Genomic DNA, 21,820 nt, shown 5'->3' on the forward strand with positions numbered 1-21,820 from the left:
TCTCCTGTTTTTCTATGCACAGGATTAAGTGCTTTCTTCCCAGTTAATCTATACTGCTTTAATAATATGAATCATGTGTTTGCATAAATTACATCTTTAAGTTAAAGTCAGACCCCAGACAGCTGAACCACAGGAAGCACATTTAGGTGTATATTGAATTGTGCATTTTTCCCCTCACTTCACTGTGCCACTTACCCCAAATTCATGCCTCACTCAGAGCAAGCAAGTACTTGAAAACGCTCTCATTACTGAACAGCACTCTCAGCAAGGGTAAGAGTGTCATTCCTGCCAGACATGCATGCTCTACAGCTTTTGAAATGTGCAAGATATACCTCCAGAATTTTTCAAGTAAATCTTCAAACAATATACTTCTGCTTGTGTGTCAATTACCAGTTGCAAAAACATACTTAGGACTCTCTAAAACCTACCAACCCTTTCCCCCTGGTATTTTCCCAATGTATTCTGAGGATTAACAGAAGTCCAGTAAAATGTAACGTATTAAATGCAATACTTACCTATGTGAGGCTGATGAGCAGCTGCCAACGCGTACTGCTGCTGCTGCGCTGCTGTTAGTTGTTGAACAGCAAGTGCATTCGGTCTTTGGAACAACTAGAGGGACAAAAGCACAAAAAAGGTCCTTTACTCATGCACGAAAAGCATTCTCTTACTTCCTTTCAAAGCAATTCCTTTACACTAGATTTATTTTCACAACTACAGATATTTCTCTTTAAAGAGAAATATTTCAAAAGTAATTGAAAAAAACAACTCCTCTGAAATCAATTGCCTGTGATAAGCCACCTGAAAAAAAATATATTTCTGAAGTACAGCTAAACCACAGCTGGGGTTTTCTCAGTTGTTCTCTACACAATGCCTGAAAGTCATTTTTTCCCCCCAACTCCTCAAACACACAACCCCTAACTGCAACCTGTGGATCACTAGTAACTGCCACAAACACTTCCCGATCTTGAACACTGACTACACTGAAATTGCAGCTACACCAGCAGACAACCCATGCAACTCTCCCAGATGTCTGAAGTGGCAAGCAGGCCAGCAGGTGGGCTGCAGAGCAAGGTGTGGGCAAGATGATACACTCAAGATGGCTTCACAGCCAGCTCAAGAGCCGTCAAATGGGATGCCAGCCTCAGCAGCTCACAAACCCCTGGACAAAATGCTTCCTTTACCTGCCAGCCTTCCATCTCCAGCATCTCCTATGTGAATCCAGGCATGAAGTGTAAATTCTGCTTTGACCACAGACAGAAACCAGACCTGGGGACTTTTTGGTTAAGTCATCCAAAGCGTGTACAAGTTCGCCAGCTCACTGCAACTTTACGGAGCAATGGGCAATGTTATTGAGAACAGTCATTCTCAGTAAGAAAAAAAGAGAGGATTACATTAGTCTTCAAAGTATTTTTGCTTAGGGGTTTGTTCTGGTATTTTTCATTCATCCAGATCCTTACTAAAAAACTTAACTTCCTCAGCTTCCTATGCATCTCTCTAAATGAAACACTTCCTGAACCAATCCATTAGCAGACCATCGCTCAGCTCTAATTAAAACATTCAAGGATACACAACCTGAATAGCCACTCTGAAACTATTCAGAAGCGATGTTCATCCCCACTTACTTCCAAAAGTGATTATTTCTGAGGTGTGAATGACTTCACAAAAACCGCTGTGATAAATGTTTTCTCTCTACACTCACTTGGAAAAAATAGGCCTAAATGCCATTCAATTTTCACACCTATTATCTCTGCCCTCCTTTCAGACAAGACAAGTGAGCTACTTCAGCTGTCAGAAGCAGCAATAATAATTCTGCCCAAATTTTTGGCAGAAACTCACAACCATCAAGAAGAAGCACGGAATCATTTAGAAAATTAGGGTGGGGTTTTTTATAGGCAAAAATTGGAGTTGGTTCTCCTGCGAGCAGGATGAGCAACTGCACTGTTTAGGCAGAAAAACTGAAAAAAAAAAGATGGGTGATAGTCCACCTCTATTTTCTTCTCTTTTTACAAGTTCAGAAGGAGAAAAAAACATGTAAGGGATCAGTATCAGATTCAGGATGTGGAAACTCAGTACTTGGGGGAACCAGAATTGATCTTCTGTGTGCCCAAAACCCAGTCACCACTGTTTTCCCCAAAGATTGCTCACCCCTTAAGACATTGGGGCCTGTCCATATATCCAAGGAGTATAGTAATGTTGCTTATGGAGAAACATATCAAATCCATGGTTACTTTATTACCTCCCTGGGCCTAACAACAGGAGGGCCATAAAACACTCCTAGCAGTCTTTATGCAGAACACACTTCTTTTTTTTCCTTTTCCTTTTTTCTTTTTTTAAACATGTCATTCAACAATACTTCATGCTTACACAAAGTTGAGTGCTTATGAGGAGTGTAATCTTTGTTAATATACCATCTGTCATTAGTAGCTGGATCAAATGCTCTACTGACTTCTTTTAGTTTAAAAAAGCAAGGACATCATGGACAACATGACCTACAGAAAATGGAATGAGGGATACTGGCTCTGTAGGAGTCTCCAGCAACATCTCATTAACCGATCAGCATGGGCAGATATGGACAAAAAAAATATATATCCCCTAAACTGTTTCACTGCTCAGTATAGATACATCTAGAACAGCCATCCTTGGTTTTGTGCTCTACCTCTGTATTGAGTTCAGCAATCCAATATTTCAGCTTTCTTTACCTGCAAACACTTCACCAAAACCTTTAATTTTCATATTCTTTTGCAACCCTGGGATCTGTTCTTCCAGTCTGCTAATGTGTATTCCACCAAGGTGAACAGCAGAGGAAATGGCTAGATTATTAGTTGCCTGTCTTAAAGGCAAAAAAGCACTTATCTTCTCTGAAAATACTTTTTCTTGTGCTCAGTTTACATGTCTGATGACTTCCACACCTCCCAAATGCATCTCAATGATCCATTTTTAAATTAGAAGTACTAGCAAAAAAAAAAAAAAAAAAAAAAAAAAATCCACAACTACTCAAAGCATGAATATTTCATCTGCTGCTATTGTATTTTTTTTTTTGTTATCTGCTTGCTCTCTCCCCCTCTTCTGAGCACAGCTGATGTATGTCTGGAAGTCAAATTTAGCAGTCAAGGACCCACACCAGCTTTGTGCGTTTTTCCCTTTGCTGAAATCAAGTCACAGTATCCAAAATGCTCTGCAAATAGCTGCTGTCAGCAGCTGTTGAGAGTCTACCTAAAGACTCAGAGGCAGACTGAAAAGATGCTCCTTTACCTAAAATTACTGGTATTACAGAAAGTAGGAATAAGGAACAGAGTAGCTGGGCAGAGTTCTTTCATCTGCTCAAGAAATCACCAAGAGTAAGTCTGCATCCTCAAGTCAAAGAAACCTAACGACTTAGCTCCAACTTAGTGATGCTTACTTCCTTAGACAATATTCTTGAGCTTCTTTAAAACCACATGCAAACATTCTGCATTCACAGTGTGCATTCACAAGCATGAGGAAGGGCTGGATTCCTTCTGCCTGCAGCAGACCTCCTCTCAAGTCTTTACAGAAATTCCCTTCCAAAGAAAGGTCAGATAAATGTTGGTATCTAAGCCATGCACTCTGACAGTGACTTAAATCAGCCACCTCTCCCTCTGCCCGCTTTAAATCACAGTTTCTGCAAGCCTTCAAACCCAGACTCTAGACTCAACTTACCCAGAAGAAACTCAATGTGAACAGCTAAAACTTTCTGCAGCTGCAGATTTCATACTGCCTGTGGCACATACAAGGAAGTGGAGCCAACAAAAACGATCACAATTTCAGGCTTTACTTAGCCAGATAAGCCCCTACACCACATGAGCTCTGGGAATCAACTCTACGTATTTAGGAAGAGTTATTAAAGCCTCAATGCACGGTCTCCATCTGCTGACAGCAAAGACCTATAGTCCAGAAAGCAAAGCAAAAAGTAAAAACTCACATAATAGCTTTTTGTCATCTTATTTGGAACCCTACTGGATATGAAACAAAGGTTGAACTATGTATCAGTATTAAACTGTGAGCTCCAGTAAGTGGAAAAAGGAAACCTCTTCTAATAGCAGTTTTAACTGGAATTTACAATGTGAGACTGAAGTTTTAAGAATGTACACATGGAACATTTTAGCCTATTAGAAATCACATTCAGAGTAAAAACCTACAAATGACTGACACAGTTTTGGAGGAGTTCAGCAGGATCACTCGACATTTCAAAAAGCAAAGCTATTTTCCTCTCTCACACATGTACACAAATGAAGTATCATTTATAACACGTGGGGGAGTTCATCAAGGGAATTCCAAGAAACCAGAACATCGCAATCTGTATTACAGAGTTATGGGAACATTGTAAGATCAGACTTCTGTAAGCCAGTTTCTGCTGCAATATAAACATCCTACATCTCTAATCAGATTACACGTGGTTAAGACCTTCCTTTCTTAATATTGCTTCTAGCTGTACTTGCTTGTAATCCCTTCAAAGTATATGACGCTTCCCAACAGACCGAGAAAGACACTTTTACAGAACGAGATCCTTTTGTTCAGGACGTATTTCCTTCTGACAACTGAATGGAAAAAACTATTCTGCCAAAAGACAGATTTCTTTCATACAAGCTGTAACTGGCAGACAGCGAATACCAAGAAACACTGGCTGCTGGATATCATAATATATCTTAATATATAATTAATATATATTAAGAAAATGGGTACCACTGTGCCAAGATACATTGCATTTACACAAACGTGCACTGAGAGAGGTCACATTTGGCTGAAGAGTGAATCCTTATCTTTAATACAGCACTTACACTTACAAAAGCCTGTGGTTTGCATTTACTGTAGGTGTAAGTAGCTATTGCAACAAAGATGAAACTAAAATAACAGCCCTTACTATACAGCCTGGCCTGCTTATTCTCAGCATGACCTGGGTGGGAGCTAAGCATGCCAGAGCAACTGGGTGGGCAGGCAGCTGTGCTCACAGCACCAGGACCTCCTGCTCCCGCGCCAGAAATCACAGTTCAAAGAGACGAGAGAGAACTGCAGCTTCACAGGCAACCCAGCAAAGAGTCTTAAGCATGATTACATGGAGATGACATCAGCTCTACATGGATATTACCCATCCCCTTTATAGAAAGAAAACAAAAAAACCCAGGCCTCCCTACAGGGCCAGAGCCAGAAAGCCATACTGCAATCACTTCTGAAATAGGCACACTTTCCAGGTCGGCCTTACTTCAAGCATTTTTATTTCTAGATAGGCGCAAGACATGCCAAATTTTAAATCCTATTTCTTAAAGGCTGGAAGAAACAAATAAAAACTACTTGAACTTGTAAATGAGCCTTAATTTTAATAAAATACACTAACAGACAAAATACAAATTACAGGCTTCACATTCCTGCAGTTACTTTCCCATACCTAATGGTTCTTTAAAAAGGAGTTCACTTAGTTAGCTCTAACATACTGTTTTAAAAAAATACACAAGTTTCATTGTTTAAAACTAATTCTTGCATTCAAGGTCCTACACCACAGAGTAAGACAAAGACTTGAAACTAGCTTTTTTTTTTCTTCCCCTATTTGAACTACACAGCAGCTATTTAGTTTAATCATTAAAATTTCTTCCATCATTAACCTCTTAAACATGCTATATAATAAAACAGCCCATTAAGCTATAACACAGATATTTACATTGCTTTTAATACTATGATAACTCTCTGAAGGTAGGCCTTTAGCACAAACTTGGCAATGGTTTCTCCTCACTACAGAGTGCCAACAGGCACTAAAAAAGATCAGATATTTCAGGAAACCCAGGGCTAGTTACATACTCTTGCAATCAGCTACAACAAAGGATTTTATTCTTGAGGGATATCATACTTAAAAAAGGAAAACAATAAAAGTTTACAATCGTTACCCAGACTAGCAGGAACAGGAGTGGATTACGAGTCGATCGTTGGATCTAGGCCCAGCATTCAAGAGAAGCCAACAGCAAAGCAAGGACTTAAGTTACTTGTCTGGGATGAGAAGCCTGGGCCGCTTGCGTGGGAGAAAAGGTCAAACAAACTCACTGGGCTGAGATAAAGTTTTCTAGTACTGGACTCTGACCTCAGGTTTTAAACCATGCTCAAGTGCGAGTGAGCCAGTTTAAACTCATTATTCCTTCAGTCTGCTCTGGTTCAGTACTGCAGACATCCCAAAGCAGGGCTGCAACTCCAAGGCTGAAGAGTCGTTTGAGACCATTAAGTCACTTTAAAGGCTTGAGGGTAGGGGGTTTTTTTGTTTAGCAGTTTTTACTAATTTAAAGCTCTTCTCCAATGCAAAGTTACTCAAGCTAAAAATGATTAATACACAGAAAATTGCTGCTGTTAACTGCTATTTATTACGGGTCCTTAAGACTGCTGTTCAGATGCCCATATTAAGTAGATCTCCTGCCTCAAGCTCCCTAGGAGGACACATGCAGCACTCTATAGATGGCACAGAGGTGATGAAACCATTCCAAGTCTTCCTCCATCCCTCTCTCCAAAACAAGAGCCTGAGCTCATGCTAACCCCATGATGACTCTCTTGGAGGAACTGGAACAGTAAGTAGACCAACGGCTGACACTTTACCTGCTGTTGGGAATTGTAATCAAAGAGCCCCACGGTGGCTGCAGCTGAGTCCACAGGTACTTGAGTGCCAGAATAATCAAACTGAAGAGGCTCCATACCAACATGCTCCATGGGATCCAGAGGGACGCTCTGGGACTCAATATTGGAGAAATCCTCCACTGGCTTGGCACCGTTAGTACTTGCCAGCTGGGCTAAGCCCTCTGATCCATTCTGGTTTGGACCCAGAAGATCTACTTCACTAGCAGAGTTCTGGCAATTACCAGGTGTACGGCTATGCAGAAAGAAAAGATACTCGTCACTAAGCACGTCCATTTAATGCCATGTCACACATCATCAGTTAACAGCAACAGACACTAGTACTCACCAGAACTGCTTGTAGATGTTGTGATAAAGGGGAAAAAAAAAATAAAAGGATGGTCTGAAATAGTTCCCTAAATGAATTCTACAGAGCAATTTATGTATTTAAAAAAACAAACAAAAAACACCACCCACAAAACCCTCAGTCCCCCTGACTCAAATACCTGTTACAGTACAAGTGTAAAAAAAAAATTGTTTCTTTTTTCTCCTCAACTGAGAGATTCACAAGAAGACAGGATTTCAGAAATGCCAAAGTTGTTTTTTCATAAAGCTATTTGGTAGTTATTAACCACGTGATGCTCTGGCGCTGTATCTCACTTGAAACCTTTCCAAAGTAGCTGCCATGGTTTCCTAATTACCTATCATAAGCATTTGACTCGAGTGGGAAATGGTTCATCTCAATGCAAGGGCCAGCAATATGCACCTCACAGCACATTTGTTTTGCTTTTACAGTTTTCCTGCATGTCAACGAGGCACAGCAAGTAGGTAAGCTAGCAAGAAATACAAATGCATTGATAACATTAATAGCCACAATTTCAAAAGCCTTTAATCTCTTGAGAGCTACAGGGAATAAGTCCAAAAGCCCAACTATAATTTAGACTAGTATATAAGCAGAGTCAACATCTTTAGTAGGTATTTCCATAGGAATCCCATACAGATTAATTAAAAACAGGTGTGAAAATAAAACAAGATTACAATATACAGAACTAGGTCTGCACAGACTAGAGCTATCAGATGCTATCCTCCACCTTCTCACAATGCTTCCCTGCGTACATTATAACATCCTTATGATACTGTTTCAATGAGTCAAAGGCTTTTTCACTACAGCATGAAAAATCTTTCAAAAAATGTTATGTGTGACACTGATTAATTATTAACTAATGGTGCACGTACCTGAAGTCTTTGACATCTGCGTCGATTCCATTCTGCACAGGCAAACCATTTGTTTTATCCATCACATCCCCCTCCTCCTTCAGATCTCCTAATTTATCGCCATCAAACGTGCCCTTATTTTTCTTATCCCCTTTGTCATTCTCATCATTCTCTGCATCCCTTGGCCCCTAGGCAAAAGAGACATTATTTTTAATAAGCTTAGTTTTCAGATCAATTTTACTTTTATTCCAAGATGGTAACAAATCAAGGAAACATGTCACAATAAAGTAAGTCACTTGCAAACATTAGTTCTTACAAATAAAAACATAAAAAAGCAAAATAGTCAATCATAATCGAAGAAAGAAGGGAACTAGTTCTCACTCTTCCAAGAGAGGTTTTATCTATCCACTCAGTTTCTTCCATTTAGTAATTCAGGGTCTGCTTCTATAGGCTCTAAAAATCCCACCCCAAAATAATTTTAAAGAATACTCATCCAAATCCTCTTTCTAGATGGGATTTAGGCACTTCAGAATTAACTCAGGAACTTTTAAATACGACAGCATGTACTGAAGGAGTACAAACTGCATTAGTGCCTCTCCGAAAATCACTGTCTCTGTCAAAGATGCAGTAATTGACTGGACAAGCGCATGTATTTGAGCAGAACAGGATCACCTCACCCTTTGGGGGGCATTACTGTGATTTGCACACTGATTTGCACAGTGAATTCCAAGGTATGGCTCATTTAAGAGCACTCAAGTCAATCACTAGCTTGACCGTTGGTTCATATAATCCCAAAGCACTTTGGGTTGGTTTTTTTTTTTTTGGGGGGGGGGGGAGTGGGGAGAAAAGGGAAAAAAGGATTTCTGTTCTATTGAGCATTTTATGAGTGGTATTACATCTGCAGCATTTCTGCCCTTAATGTCTGCATTTTGTTTCACTTGGGAGAAGAATAAAGGGTGATTATGCCAGAGGCAGAGTTTTGAACAACAAAAGGGAAAGGAAAAACAACATAATTTATGATAAAAAACAGCAAGGGGCATATAAACATATTTATCAGAGACAGCTTTGGTGCTGTCACAAAAACAGACATTCAAACACTGTCTTCCACCTCATTTGAGGGAGAAGTACTCCATAAGTAACAGGGCATTTGAACCCTCTATCAACTAAATTTTCCAATTCTCTCTAATTGGAGGGGGGATTTTTCCCCCCACATTTAGAAAAAAAGATTGTTTTAAAAGCAATCATCTTCTGATGCTTCTTTTTAAAGAAAATAAAATCTTACTTCCTTAATATTAAAGGGCAGACTTGGAAATGCCAATAGTAAATACAAATTTGGAGCCCAATTCTCACCCACACAATGTGATATTCACCAGTGAGACCCTTCATTTCAGAACTGGCATCCTGACTATCAATGCTGCAGAGCAGACACCTCTCTAAACCCCAATTCAGATGATAAATTGGCTCCTTCCACTGACTGTTCATTTCTCAGAAATCATCTTTCTTAGGCTCAGGGTTCAACAAGGTTATCAGGTGCCCACTATCAGGTGCCCAATTCGGATGATAAATTGGCTCCTTCCACTGCCTGCTCCTTTCTCAAAAATCATCTTGCTCAGGCTCAGGGTTCAACAAGGTTATCAGGTGCCCACTAATGAGGGACAAAAATAAGAGGATGGATGAAGGAAACCACAAATCAGCTCCCTGAACAGATGAGCACAGCAGTCTAACAGCAACAAACCTACTCCACTTTTATGGTTTTCGACAATTCCTGACCTAGCACTTGGCTGATGAGGTAGAGTTGAGATGCAGCCCCTTTTTCCCCCCACTACAGGGATGGGACTTGATTTTGCCTCTCTCGCTACATCCTTAGATTCGAGGCAGCAGCAACTGTACTCCCTTTCCCACCCCAAAAAGCAGTAACTAATGCCATTTCTCCATAGGAAACGATATGCCCTTGAAAGCATTCCCCTGCTGGAGTGGCTTTTGTAGCTACATTACGTTTCTAGCATCATTACATGGAGCTTTTTGTTCTTAGCCAGCAACAAAGCAGCCACACGCTCATTCAAAAACCACAGGTATATTTGCATACTGTTCCAACGACAAGCTTAGATGGGGTGTTACTGCCGGTGTGATTATCCAAAGAACCAGGGAATGTCAGCAACCTTCACAATCCTTTACACCCATCTCTCATACTGCATCCCCTAAGTCAAGAACAACGGTTAAATTGCTAGCCTACCCATTTTAAGAAAGACAGCTAAACTAAGAGCAAATAAAAGAAAGAAGAAACATCTGCCTTTAGGAATGGATTAAGAAACAAACAAACCAAGCAGCAAATGGAGAAAATAACATAATGGGAACTCAAATGTCAGAATCAGGCACACTTACAAATCCTCCTTTCCTTAGGCAGGAATCTCCAGGAGATGAGCTCAACACATACTCCACCATGCTAACTCCAAGTCCTCCACTCTCTGACCGTGGTGAAAGCACTGAGTTGACTTCACTATTCACATGAAACCCCTGACCAGGTCTTCTCTGAACCATAATTGGTTGGGAAACAGAGTGATCTGGAACAAAAACATGTGTAATTCTTATAAGTAGATCCAACTATTCAAAGGAGGCAAGTCATTAAATATGTACTCTCTAGGGTCTTAATTGTACTAAGAAGTGACAACTTTTTGACTCTGATGAAGTCCATTAGAAAAAGCAGGATGGCTTTCTTATTTTTTTAAATATTAGAACCTGTAAACCTACAAGCAATAACTACATTTAAAGTCTAAAATCATAGAATTTCAGAAATTTAAGTCTCTAAGTAAAGGTCGTAATTAAAAAAACAAAGTTCTAGTTTTTAGTTTTAGTAAAACTCTTGCATTAGTACAGTGAAAAAACAATCAGTCTTGGTTTGTCATTTAAAACATCATCCTACCATTACACCAGCCTACATTTGTTTTCTTGGTCACAGGAACTGCCATATTTGTGTCATGATCAGAGTTTCTCTTAGCTGCTATTTCCTCGATAAAAAGTTTGAGAACTTAATTTCTTCTTCCTCATCACCTGTCCTCCTGCATAAGCCCCATCATCCCTTTATCATCCCTGTAGCGTGAGGGTTTGAGATCCCACCAGAACAGACTAAGGATAGATGGTCTCCAAGTCCTTACAAGCTCTACAAAAATTGCTGTCTGGGCAGGAGAAAGTGACCCTACATCCCCAATGAGGGAAGGGAAGAAGTTCTCTGCTTCTGGCTGCTCAGACTGGCAATAGTCAGCGAGTCAAAAATAACATGCAGTAGATACAGTAGTTGTCAGGGGATGGTGGAAGGGACGTGCAATGATATTGATACTGTAGCTTCCTTATAAAGCCAGCATAGGCTGTCAAGAGAAATAATTCTATTCTATCATTGCTCTTGCGTACACCTTCCTGCCTTCTCCCTCAAGCCAGCACAAGCATCTATGCGGCCACAAAGTGAAGTGGACTGGGGAGATTTTTCGGGGATAAAGCTAACATAGAAAAGAGAAAAACTAGTTTTAACCCAGATCAATTCCCCAGCAGGTTTCATTGCACTGCTGCATTAACTACTTGTACCACCAGCAGGGGAAGAAAGGAGTGGCCTGCATCAGACAGGACTGCTTCTTTTAGCAGTACTGGCTTTAAATGCTCTAAACCTACAAGTTCAAGGTAGAGTAGTGAAGAACCAAAGCCATACGGGTGGACTGTAGTGCATACTGTGGACACAGACAGAAAGGAAAATGGATGGAGCGAAGGGCATCTTACAGAAAACCAGGCTTTATTAGTTCCACTGTTCATGGAACAAACTAGTCTGCTGGCCAAGGATACTTCCACACCCCACCTCCAAGTTGTGCTCCTTGCTCTGGGGCAGTGACCTTGAGCAACTGCTCAGACATGGCTGTTCTCTTCATTTTAGATGAGCAAAAGGGGAAACTATGACTTCGCTGACTCACAGACACCAGTGCAGGCCATCGCTCAGGAATAAAGGCTGTAAGGTGCACAGGATTAACTGAGAATAAACAAAGGAAGAGATGAGACGAAGAGCTTTGACTCACGGAGATTTGTGATCAGCCAGCGTAGGAGGTTACCTCCCCCAGATGTCTACCCTGCCTGTCTGGTGGATGTAACCAGCCCAACAATACAGGCAGCAGAGGAGAAAGTCTTCTCAGCTGTTGCTGTTCAGAGTCTGGCTCAGCCCTTTAATCCACCCTCAACTTCAGTTTATATTAATACAACCAGGCACAAACTGTTGTTGAGGTCTGGATGCAGGCGCTGCTACGGAGATCCACTGCGGACAGGCAAGTCAGACAGCTGGAGGCAGCAGCTCCCCCAAATCTCCCCAGTACTCAGCCAGACTGCAAGGTTCAGCCTATCAGATTTTAAGAAGCTTTATCCCCTTTTCACAGCCATTTTGAAATTTAAATAATAAAAAAATGCCCTTATCACTGTCCCAATAGCTTCACCCTAATAATGGATATTTTCGGCAGGGAAAAAACCCCACACAACAGTGAAGTTGCTCTAAATCACATCTCCCCTGGAGCTGTAGTTCTGTGCAGTTGTTGGAAACTGCATGAGATACTCAGCAGTGTTTAAGGAGCATATTCATTACATATATAAAGCACAGAAAATAAAAAGTAAAAGGTTATCATTTCAAATTAAGCACATGCATGTGATTTTTTGCCATTTAACTAAAACCAACCTGAACACTCTCCCCTTAAATTCAACAGAAGGGACAGTCTGGTCCAAGACCAAAATTCTTGGCAGATAAACTTCAACACTACTAATTCAAAACATCACTTTTTTTCTTTTTTAAACTGAATGTTGTTGGCTTTTGGTTGGTTGGTTTAGTATTTAAAAAAATTGTGGGGTTAGTTTTGATTTTTTTTTCACTAATCTTTTTCTCCAGTATCTTTGTTCAAACTTAGAAGTAATCCATCCCAAGGCAGAAAATACATCAGAAAATTTGAACTGAAATTTTAATGGCAATCTGAAATTTTTAAGCAGACAAACATGAGGGTACACACGTTCACATTAGACAATCTTTTTATAACTATGGATATCTTTTAACTCTATCACAAAGCAATGTGGGTTTTTCTATTAATTTTCTATTATGTAAAACAGATGTTTTTAAAAATCTTTTAAAAGCTGTGTCATCCAGACTGGCCAGCAATTTTGAGTAGATGAGTTGCACATTTCTGTATTCAACCCCAACTAAATTAAGTAAATAATTGAGCTACCTGATGTTCCCCAAGCACTGTCTCTCCACTGATCTCCCAGAAATATCCCTTTTGGTCCATCTTTGCTGGAATCATCAGATTCCCAAAACTTTTTACCCGGCAACAGCTGCTGCAATTAAAAAAACAAACAAACAAAAAAACAAAACAAACAAACAAAAAAAAAAACAAAAAACAAAGCATGATTAAAATAAGTATAAAATGCAAACATAAACCATAAGCGTCTCCCTTCTAAACATGAATCAATCATTAAACACAAACTGATACATGCTTTATAATCAAAATATTTACATACTCCTAGGGTGAAAGCCATACAGCAACTGAGACAATGATTCAATCTCCGCAATCCTCTTACATTCTTAAATGCTTTATGAACCCCACACACGTAAGCACACACATACAATTTACATTCTCCAGCCTCTCAGCACGAGAGCTACTTGCAAGAAAAATATTAAGAGAAAAAACTGTTCTGATCAGAACATTGTCATTACTTCCACCTGAGCTGTGAGGATACCTCTGAAACTACCCAGCATTTCCAGCACAAATTCTTGCCTTCAAATACTGAGGTTCTGATGCTGGCAGGGACAGAATAGCTCAAGAGGTGCCAAGATCTCTCACTTCTCGCTTATTTAATGACTGCTGAGGACTCTCCATGCTATGAAGGTTATTTGTAAACACTAATAAGAGTGAACAGTTCTGGGCCACCACACCTGCCAAGCACGTATTGTTCCTACCGGATGAAAAGAAAAAAAAAAAAGGTTATGCACTTACTGAGAATGAGACAGAAAGTCATCCTTGGCTTGAATGAATCCAAGGAAGATTGTTCTGAAGTTCAGAAGATGGCAGAAAGAATGATGTGCCCTGTTCAGCAGATGTATTTTGAAAATACCAGCTTCACCAAGGAAACACCTGCCACGCGGCATCTACATATGGCAAGGGGAATTCCAAGCCCTGCTTAAGTGCCTTAGATGTCAAGCATACAATCTTCAAATTAAATCTTCTGGCTGAATGAGATGTATGCAATTCAGACAGAAAACAACAGTACATTCATAGCAAATTAACAAAATAAATGAGCCTTGCCTGCTGAAGTTGGAATAAAACTAAAAGAACTGGAAGATTAACAAGTACTTGCATCTGTTTGAAATTACCATAGAACAAACAAGAATCATCAGATTAGTCAATGCCTCCTATATATTAGAAGTGTTGATAACTCTATACTCCATCAGCAGACATGCAAATTTAAGGCTACAGCATAACACAGTAAATAGGCTGCTGGATGACGACGAAGCAAGCATAAATGATTTAAGAGCTCCCAGCTTGTAGCGTACTCTGGTTTAAGACAGACAATCAGAAAAGTTGTGCTCACTGTTTACTTTTTAACTTCAGGAAGACCTGTTTACTCAGAAACGTATTGCTAAGCAAGTCTGTACGTATGAGATTACACCCAACGTTCAGATTTGGGTAACTGGACAGATTACACTGAAGATAGGTATTATAGTGAAAGCAACATAAATTTTACCCCACACCTGAAAAGCAGAATTCCTGGCAAATTCTAAAAAAAAAAAAACAAACAAAAAACCCAAACAAACCAAAACCAAAAAAAAGCACAACCAAACAACAACCAAAACACAAAAACCAACCAAAAAACCAAAACAAAACCCCACACAACACCACAGATAAGACAGCAATTACATTCAGCTATTTAACTAATGCTCGACGTTGCTATTGACTAAAAGTAACCTTGCTTTTGTGCCAAGATCAGTAGAGAATAGGATCAATCCTTGACTTAAACATGGTAGATGCCTACAAGGGAAAATAAATAAATAAATGCAATCCCTTTGGAAAAAAAAACTTGTACAGGCACAAGATGGAGGGCAGGCACAGCACCTGAGCAGACCTCAGAGCAGAAGCACTGCTGCTTCAGGGGCTCTCAGTCAAACCTCAAGCTGTACACAGACAGGCAAGTTTTACAGCAGCAGAAACACGCTCCCAGCTCCTCAGCCCACTGCTGACTGTAAGCCCTGAGCAAGAGCTGGCGCGGGGGCATTTTCCAGCTGAACTGAAACATTTATGCATACCCCGCATATTGTCTATACAAGTACACAGGAATGTAAAACAAAGCAATCCTCACCTACAGAGGTTGAATCAACATCTCAGACTAACATGTAACAGGTCAAATTTTAGGATGAAATGTGCCAGTTACACTCCTGTTGTACCAGGCACACCAGGAGCTCCAGCATAGAGGTTGCCACTTCTGAACCAGACGAGATCCTCCTAGAAGGCTGAAGACACCGTGCATGTGTGTGTGCGCTGCCACAGTGTTAAAACAAAACTTATTTACGGAAAAGTGTTGCTAAATTAAATTGCTGTTTTTCTTTTACTGAAAGTATATGCTTGTATAACTTATTGCCACCATCTCTTCCAACATCCTCTTCCAACTTGCAATAGCCTTCCTCCTACTAATTCGAAAGCAAAAATCTCCAGGTTATTTTTCAAACTAAGGATGAGATGAGCCCATTCACCTTCTATGCCTAAGCACAATGCAGCGTACTCCAAAGTCCTTCAGAGGTCTGTGCACTTCAACCCCACCTGGACATACGGACTCCAGTACCTGGGCTGTCCCTAGGGTAGATGAAATAGCTGTACAAAAAGCTTCAGGGTCAGGGACATGCAGGACTTGTACCCACCCTGCTTTGCAGTATTCATTACAGATGCTGAATCTAGAATCACAGAATGGTTTGGGCTGGAAGGGACCTTCAAAGATCATCTAATTCACACACCCCCCCACAACAAGCATAGACATCTTTTCAGCATCTTTCAGGTTGCCCAAAGCCACGTCCAACCTGTCCTTGAACACTTCCAATAATGAGGCATCCACAAAAATGATCAGAGGGATGGAACACCTCTCCTATGAAGAAAGGTTGGGGTTGTTCAGCCTGGAGAAGAGAAGACTCCAGGGAGACGTTATTGCAGCCTTTCGGTACTTAAAGACAGCTTATATGAAAGATGGGGACAAACCTTTTCATAGGGCCTGTAGCAATAGGACAAGGGGTAATGGTTTTAAACTAAAAGAGGGTAAATTCAGACTAGATATAAGGAAGAAATTTTTTACCATGAGGGTGGTGAGACAGTGGAACAGGCTGCTCAGAGAGGTGGTCAATGCCCCATCCCTGGAAACATTCAAGGTCAGGTTGGATGGGACTCTGAGCAACCTGATCTATTGGAAGATGTCCCCACTCATTGCAGAGGGGTTGGACTAGATGACCTTTAAAGGTCCCTTCCAACCCAAACCATTCTATGATTCTATGATCCACAACTTCTCTGGGCAACCTGTGCCACTGTCTCACCACCCTCACTGTAAAGAATTTCTTCCTTGTGTCCAAGAAGTCTCCCTTTCCCTACAGTCAAATATTCATTGAAAACACTGGCTTTGAGTATCAGAACTTTTCAGTTCAGAAACGCCAAACTTGTTTTCCCCAGTTCTTCAATATTTGGCACACTATCCATGTCTACAAACTCCATATCTTGCACACAGTCTGTCCAAGCAAGACCATTTAATTGCCTACTTTCTCTATAAGGTATCCCATTCTAGTTTCATTCTTTTTCAGCAGCAAGTCACTTCCACCCAAACCTCTCAGAAAGGTTAAAATTCAAAGTAAGAAAGCATTTTAATTCAAGTGCTAAGCTTCCTCTGGGTTTCTACTGTCTTCTTCCTACTGAGAGGACAAGACTCAACTTGTTCTTTTAACTCACAAACCACTGAGTAGAGAACACAGTGCTTCCCCCAGCTGCTCTTCTGCAACCAGCAAAAGAAGCATCATGAGATATCGGCACATCACTCATTTTTTAAAAATGTGTTGATGATTTAGGAATTATCATTGCATCATAAACACAGTGTAGGACTGCTCATGATTCTCTCAGCTGAACAATAAAGCAGGGAAACTTGCACCGCACTCCCCTTTTATGTAATCCAAAAGTAACGCAAGACAACTGTAAGGACAAATGACTCCCATCAGCAAAACTCATTTCAAAACACACAGACCTGTTCCTCCATCTGCACCACAGGGTGACATTAAGGAGGTGAAACCCAAGTCTATGCTCTCTAGTATTTATAAACATAAACACACATCAGGTGTGTTACAATTTTTTTTAAGCTTCTGTCATTCCCATATTTCTTAAAATGCAGCTTTTTCACTCCTGCTGCTGCCCCCAGCAAAAATAACTACTCTCCTCGTCATTCCATTTCAAGTAATTTTGAAGAAGAAAGCGATATGGACTGATTAAACAAAATGTTAGCTGCAACTAAACACTCTCATTTCCTTTGACAATACCTTACAGTGTAGAAGTATACAATCTGTTCTGCAGTCACACCTCAAATAAAGCATGAGAAGGGGCATCGGTTTGCAGAAAGAAGACAGGAAAGAAGTGAGCAGAATAGAGTATTTTCCTTCCAAGGAAAGAGCAATCTCTAGTTTACAAGAAAATTAAAACTCCTTTCATAAGCTCCTGAGTTTCCAAAATGTTAATAAGTTTTCCTGATATACACTAGAATTCACTATTGCTTTCTTAGCTCATGAAATTTATTTCTACTTTAAGGTAAAAGACAAAATGGAACTTAAGCAAAAAAATCAAGTATAATTTAAACCTAAGAGAAAATCTGCATCTGTAAACAAGCACAGAAAAGGGCAACAGGAAGCCCAGCAACAGCCTGGTAAGTACAGTCACATACATTACACAATAGGTAACCTCAACATTTTTAAAGCAATGCTAAAATCTGAAGCAAACACACATAAAAGTTCAGTAGTTACTTCTCCTGAAGAAGTCTGCTAGAGGTAACCAAGTTCAACCTCCCTTCTTGGTTTTAGTATTTTGAGGTACTTGCTTTCTCATTAAACATAAACAGTGGCAACAAAATGAGATTTTTCATTTCTACCATTTTAAAATTTACAACACATTTCCAAACCAGCAGCTCCAGCAGAATTCATCTGAGTAAGGCCATGCTTCGACAATACTTTGTCTTCAGCAGCAACAGTAGGCAAAGATATTTCCCTCTGCGTGTCCCAGGTGCCAGAGCACGCAGAGCACTCAAAGCCCCTCTTCAGAAGGAGCAATCTTTTGCAGGTCCACATTGCAAATTGTTCAGAGCCCTTGCCAAGAGCAGTCTGCAAATCTGGCTGCTGAGAGGGCTCGAGGAGGTAAGGGGAGAAGTTTGCAGCACATGTGCAAGCACCCCCTGGCTGCTGTAAGAACAAGAATACCTTAAACCAGTACTGCCAATGCAGGCGTGCTGCATCTCACAAAGCACTTTCAAATCTCAATTACAATGAAATTATACACTAAAGATGTGGAAAGGGACATCCACAGACATGAAGCACCAAGTTCAGACACACTTCACATATAGCTGCATAAACCAGGCAGACACTCCTAATTGAAAGATAACGAAAATGAGCACTTCATATGAGTATATGCTTACAAACCACAGCAACAAGCTGTGTTATGAAGTGGAATACACAGACCAAGCTTTTATTTGTATTCTGGTCACTTATTTAAATAAATATTTCAATTTTCCTGACCATACAAACTGGGTCACTACCACAAAAGGTAGCAAGACCATTTCCTCTGGCTGGAGGGCAACCTGAGACTAATTTAGCCCTTTATTGTTTCAACTACCCTCTGCCCCTTTCTTAAGGGTGAAGACACATCCACTTACCACCAAGATCCTGAAGAACTGCACCTGAACACCTTCTTACGGTTTTGCAGTGAATCACAGACAAGGATTAGAAAAAATCCTAATACTCACTGTCTAGTGCACACACACACCCCCTTACTGCACAGCCAACTACAACTCTGTCCCCTATAGTTGAATCTTTTCCCCCCAGAAACAGAAAGTTTCTGGAAGCTCTGTACCACAAGCAGAAAGAAACAGAATACAAATGTTTATTTCACATACAGATTCCAGATGTATTTACAGATACTGGGGAGGAGAAAAACCAAAAGACAATACTAACAGATGGCAATGGGGGTCCTTGTTCTGTCAAGAACTGCTCCAACCAAAAGTAGAGGTTTAGCAAACAGTAATCATCTGTACTGAATTATGCAACAGGCTGCCAAGACAATTAATTTTTCCTCGGGGAAAGTTGTCAGTTGCAATGGAAAAAACCCAAACCAACAAAATTATTTCAAGTGAATATCATCCCGTTCTTCAGGTTGGAAATTAAAAAAGAACATGCAGCAGTTTAGAACGAGACTAGTTTATTTGTTCCCCAGTTTTTATTAAAATTGACCCTATCTAACATGAAAATAATCCTTCTAAGCCCTCTTACAGAGGACTTAGAGAGTTAGGCCAATATTCAATTTAGCAGAGCAGGGAGGAGGGGAGGGGACGACTTACACATCAACAAAAGCAATTCTACAATGAACAAGTACAGAGCCTGTGCATATAGATCCCACTGAGATGGGATTATGAATTAGACAAATTAAGTAAACTGATCCCCTTCAGACAAGCCAAATATTAAGATAAAAGAAGCCATCTGTGCAGTTGGAGAACTCAGTTTATCTGCAGCAACAGGTAGGAGAAGGCAGAGCATGTATTTACAAGTCACATTTGGGCAGCACTGCAGGTTTACAAACACTAAGATGTTATCTAACCTAAAAAAACTTGCCATCTAAAAACCAAACAAGGTAGGGAGGCTGAGCACACAACAAGCAATCCAAGATGGAATGCCACCTGTGACAGCTGCCTCAAGGGCAACTTTTGCTCTCCTGTCTCAAAGAACAGGCAGCTTTCTGCCACCTCAGGGAGTTAAACTGGCTCGCAAGAGGGTCTGATAACACCAAAAAAAGGGGCAGGATCATAAGATTGGGCATATAGTGGGGAAGGTTAAAAAAAAATTTAAAAAAAATCTCCAAGTTGCCAGGATGGCAAGCTGTTAAGCAGTCTAACTGCATTTCACTGGCCCTGCAGCTGTAAGCTGTCCCTCCACAGCTGCCAGCCTAACCATCTCCTGGCAAGTTTTTTTGCTCAGCTCTTGCCCTGGTTCTGGTGCTCTCAGACCCTGCACTGAGCCATCCTGATGTGCCAGCATAGCTGCTGTGGCACCATCACACTTCAAACACTGCTTCAATCCTCCCATTTCTAATGCTGCTAGCGCTAGATAAATTGAAGGGGGGTGGAGGGAGGGGGGTGGGGAACTGAACAGAAACATTCAAAACTGTCCAGAAACATTATTCAAAAACTGACAATACTCCCCAGCCCAGCTGCCAATGAATCATAAATTTATGAGAACACAGTAAAGGCATCATTAGCAGGGAAAGCAGAGTCATGTGGGGTTTTTTTAGGTGGGGTTTTTTTTGCTTGGTTTTTGTTCGGTTATTTTTTTTAAACCAGATACAAGAATGTCTAGGCCCAGTGTCACAACAAGTCTGCTTAAAAAAAAGCGCTTGTCACTGGAGAGGCAGGGACTTATCTAGGACCTAATCAATCGCATCAAGGGGACGTAAATGTGTGCGTGGTGAACCACCTATCACTTCAGCCTTTGAGGTTTAAGAGCTCTGCTACAAAGAAACAAGGGGGTTGTAGCAATTTCACTGTTTGGCCAGAGCCAGACCTACACTAGACTCCAGCACTAAAACCCGCGGGCGACAGCAGCAGAGAGCAATAATTAAATGCTCGTCTGATGAAGTGGAAAATATTTCTTACCAGCATTTCTTTTCAAGTGTAGGGTGAGATTCACTGTTACCTCTGATATTCATACTTCAAAATTTTTGGTCCAATTCCTTCTATTTTTGAAGTTAAGTACCTACCAGTTGCCTAATGTCTTTCTGTTCCCATCCTCCTCCCACCCTCTCGGATTAAGTTACAGCTAGCTACTCACCCAGCTGCTCTTTTATTCTAGACAGAGGCTTATCTCGCAGCATAACATACTACCAAATCAATAATGTTGCCACAGTTCAAAATGCATGTAATGCACTGATGACAAACACCACCTCACAGTCTCTCTGCACTGTCCACTATCCCCAAAAGACAGTGCACGAATATTCAATATTGCAAAGCTACAGATAAGAGGGATTTAAGCGAAGAAAAGCAGATATTCAGCTCCCCTGCCCCAAAGGCCAGAAAAGAAAGAACTTGCATAGCTCATGTTAAGCCTCAGATAAGTATCACTGCCGTGTGATCAAAGACCTCAGAAGACAAGCAGCATGGACACACGTTCTGGTCCAAAGCAGCTAAAGCAGCAAAACCGACTGGCCTCTACATACAACTTCTGAAGCGCCATTCTCTTTCTTCACCAATTGCTATAAACCATTGCTTTTTATTACTTTGCAGTTCAACATATGCTAAGAAGCGGAGTTTGGTACGAAACTAGTGAAGATTTTATTACGCTTACGTGACTTGTAGTGAGGCTCCAAGATGACTTCCTTCATTACAGCTAACAACCTGTACAAAGTGCTAAAAAGGGGAGTCTTTCAGAAGGCTACTTTCAACATTATTGACCATGTTCACTATCAATGGCCCAAATCTTTTCCATTTTAGAGTGGAGCAAAAGGGTTTCTGTGGCTCTTCTTTTCAATCTCACACTTGAGAAAGTATTGCACTTCCACTCATACAGAAATTTAGGGGGGTAGAAGGCCGCTTGCAGTGGGGGAGGGTGGGATTTTGAGGATAGAAACAGCCACAAGGCAGATGGAAGTTGTGGGGTTTCTAACTATTCTTAGTTTCCCCAGATTAGGATATCTGTTCATCACCAAATACTACCTATCCTGCTGTC

The 21,820-nt window shown here is 40.6% G+C and overlaps 1 protein-coding gene across 4 annotated transcripts in view; it reads right to left on the reverse strand.

The window, feature by feature from the left end:
* PUM1 (pumilio RNA-binding family member 1) overlaps positions 1 to 21,820 on the reverse strand; it is a 75,489-nt gene that overhangs the window by 34,878 nt on the left and 18,791 nt on the right. The window contains exons 4-8 of one of the 4 annotated variants that reach the window (XM_010576239.1): positions 13,056 to 13,161; positions 10,201 to 10,379; positions 7,840 to 8,006; positions 6,589 to 6,859; positions 516 to 609 (exon numbers count right to left, since the gene is read on the reverse strand). In XM_010576239.1, coding sequence (XP_010574541.1) covers positions 516 to 609; positions 6,589 to 6,859; positions 7,840 to 8,006; positions 10,201 to 10,379; positions 13,056 to 13,161 — 817 coding nt within the window. Of the gene's footprint in view, positions 1 to 515; positions 610 to 6,588; positions 6,860 to 7,835; positions 8,007 to 10,200; positions 10,380 to 13,055; positions 13,165 to 21,820 lie in introns of all 4 variants that reach the window. The other 3 variants (XM_010576240.1, XM_010576243.1, XM_010576242.1) reach the window with 3 other exon arrangements.

Source organism: Haliaeetus leucocephalus, unplaced genomic scaffold (genome assembly GCF_000737465.1).
Source record: "Haliaeetus leucocephalus isolate CR32 unplaced genomic scaffold, Haliaeetus_leucocephalus-4.0 Scaffold517, whole genome shotgun sequence".
NCBI classification, from domain to species: domain Eukaryota; kingdom Metazoa; phylum Chordata; class Aves; order Accipitriformes; family Accipitridae; genus Haliaeetus; species Haliaeetus leucocephalus.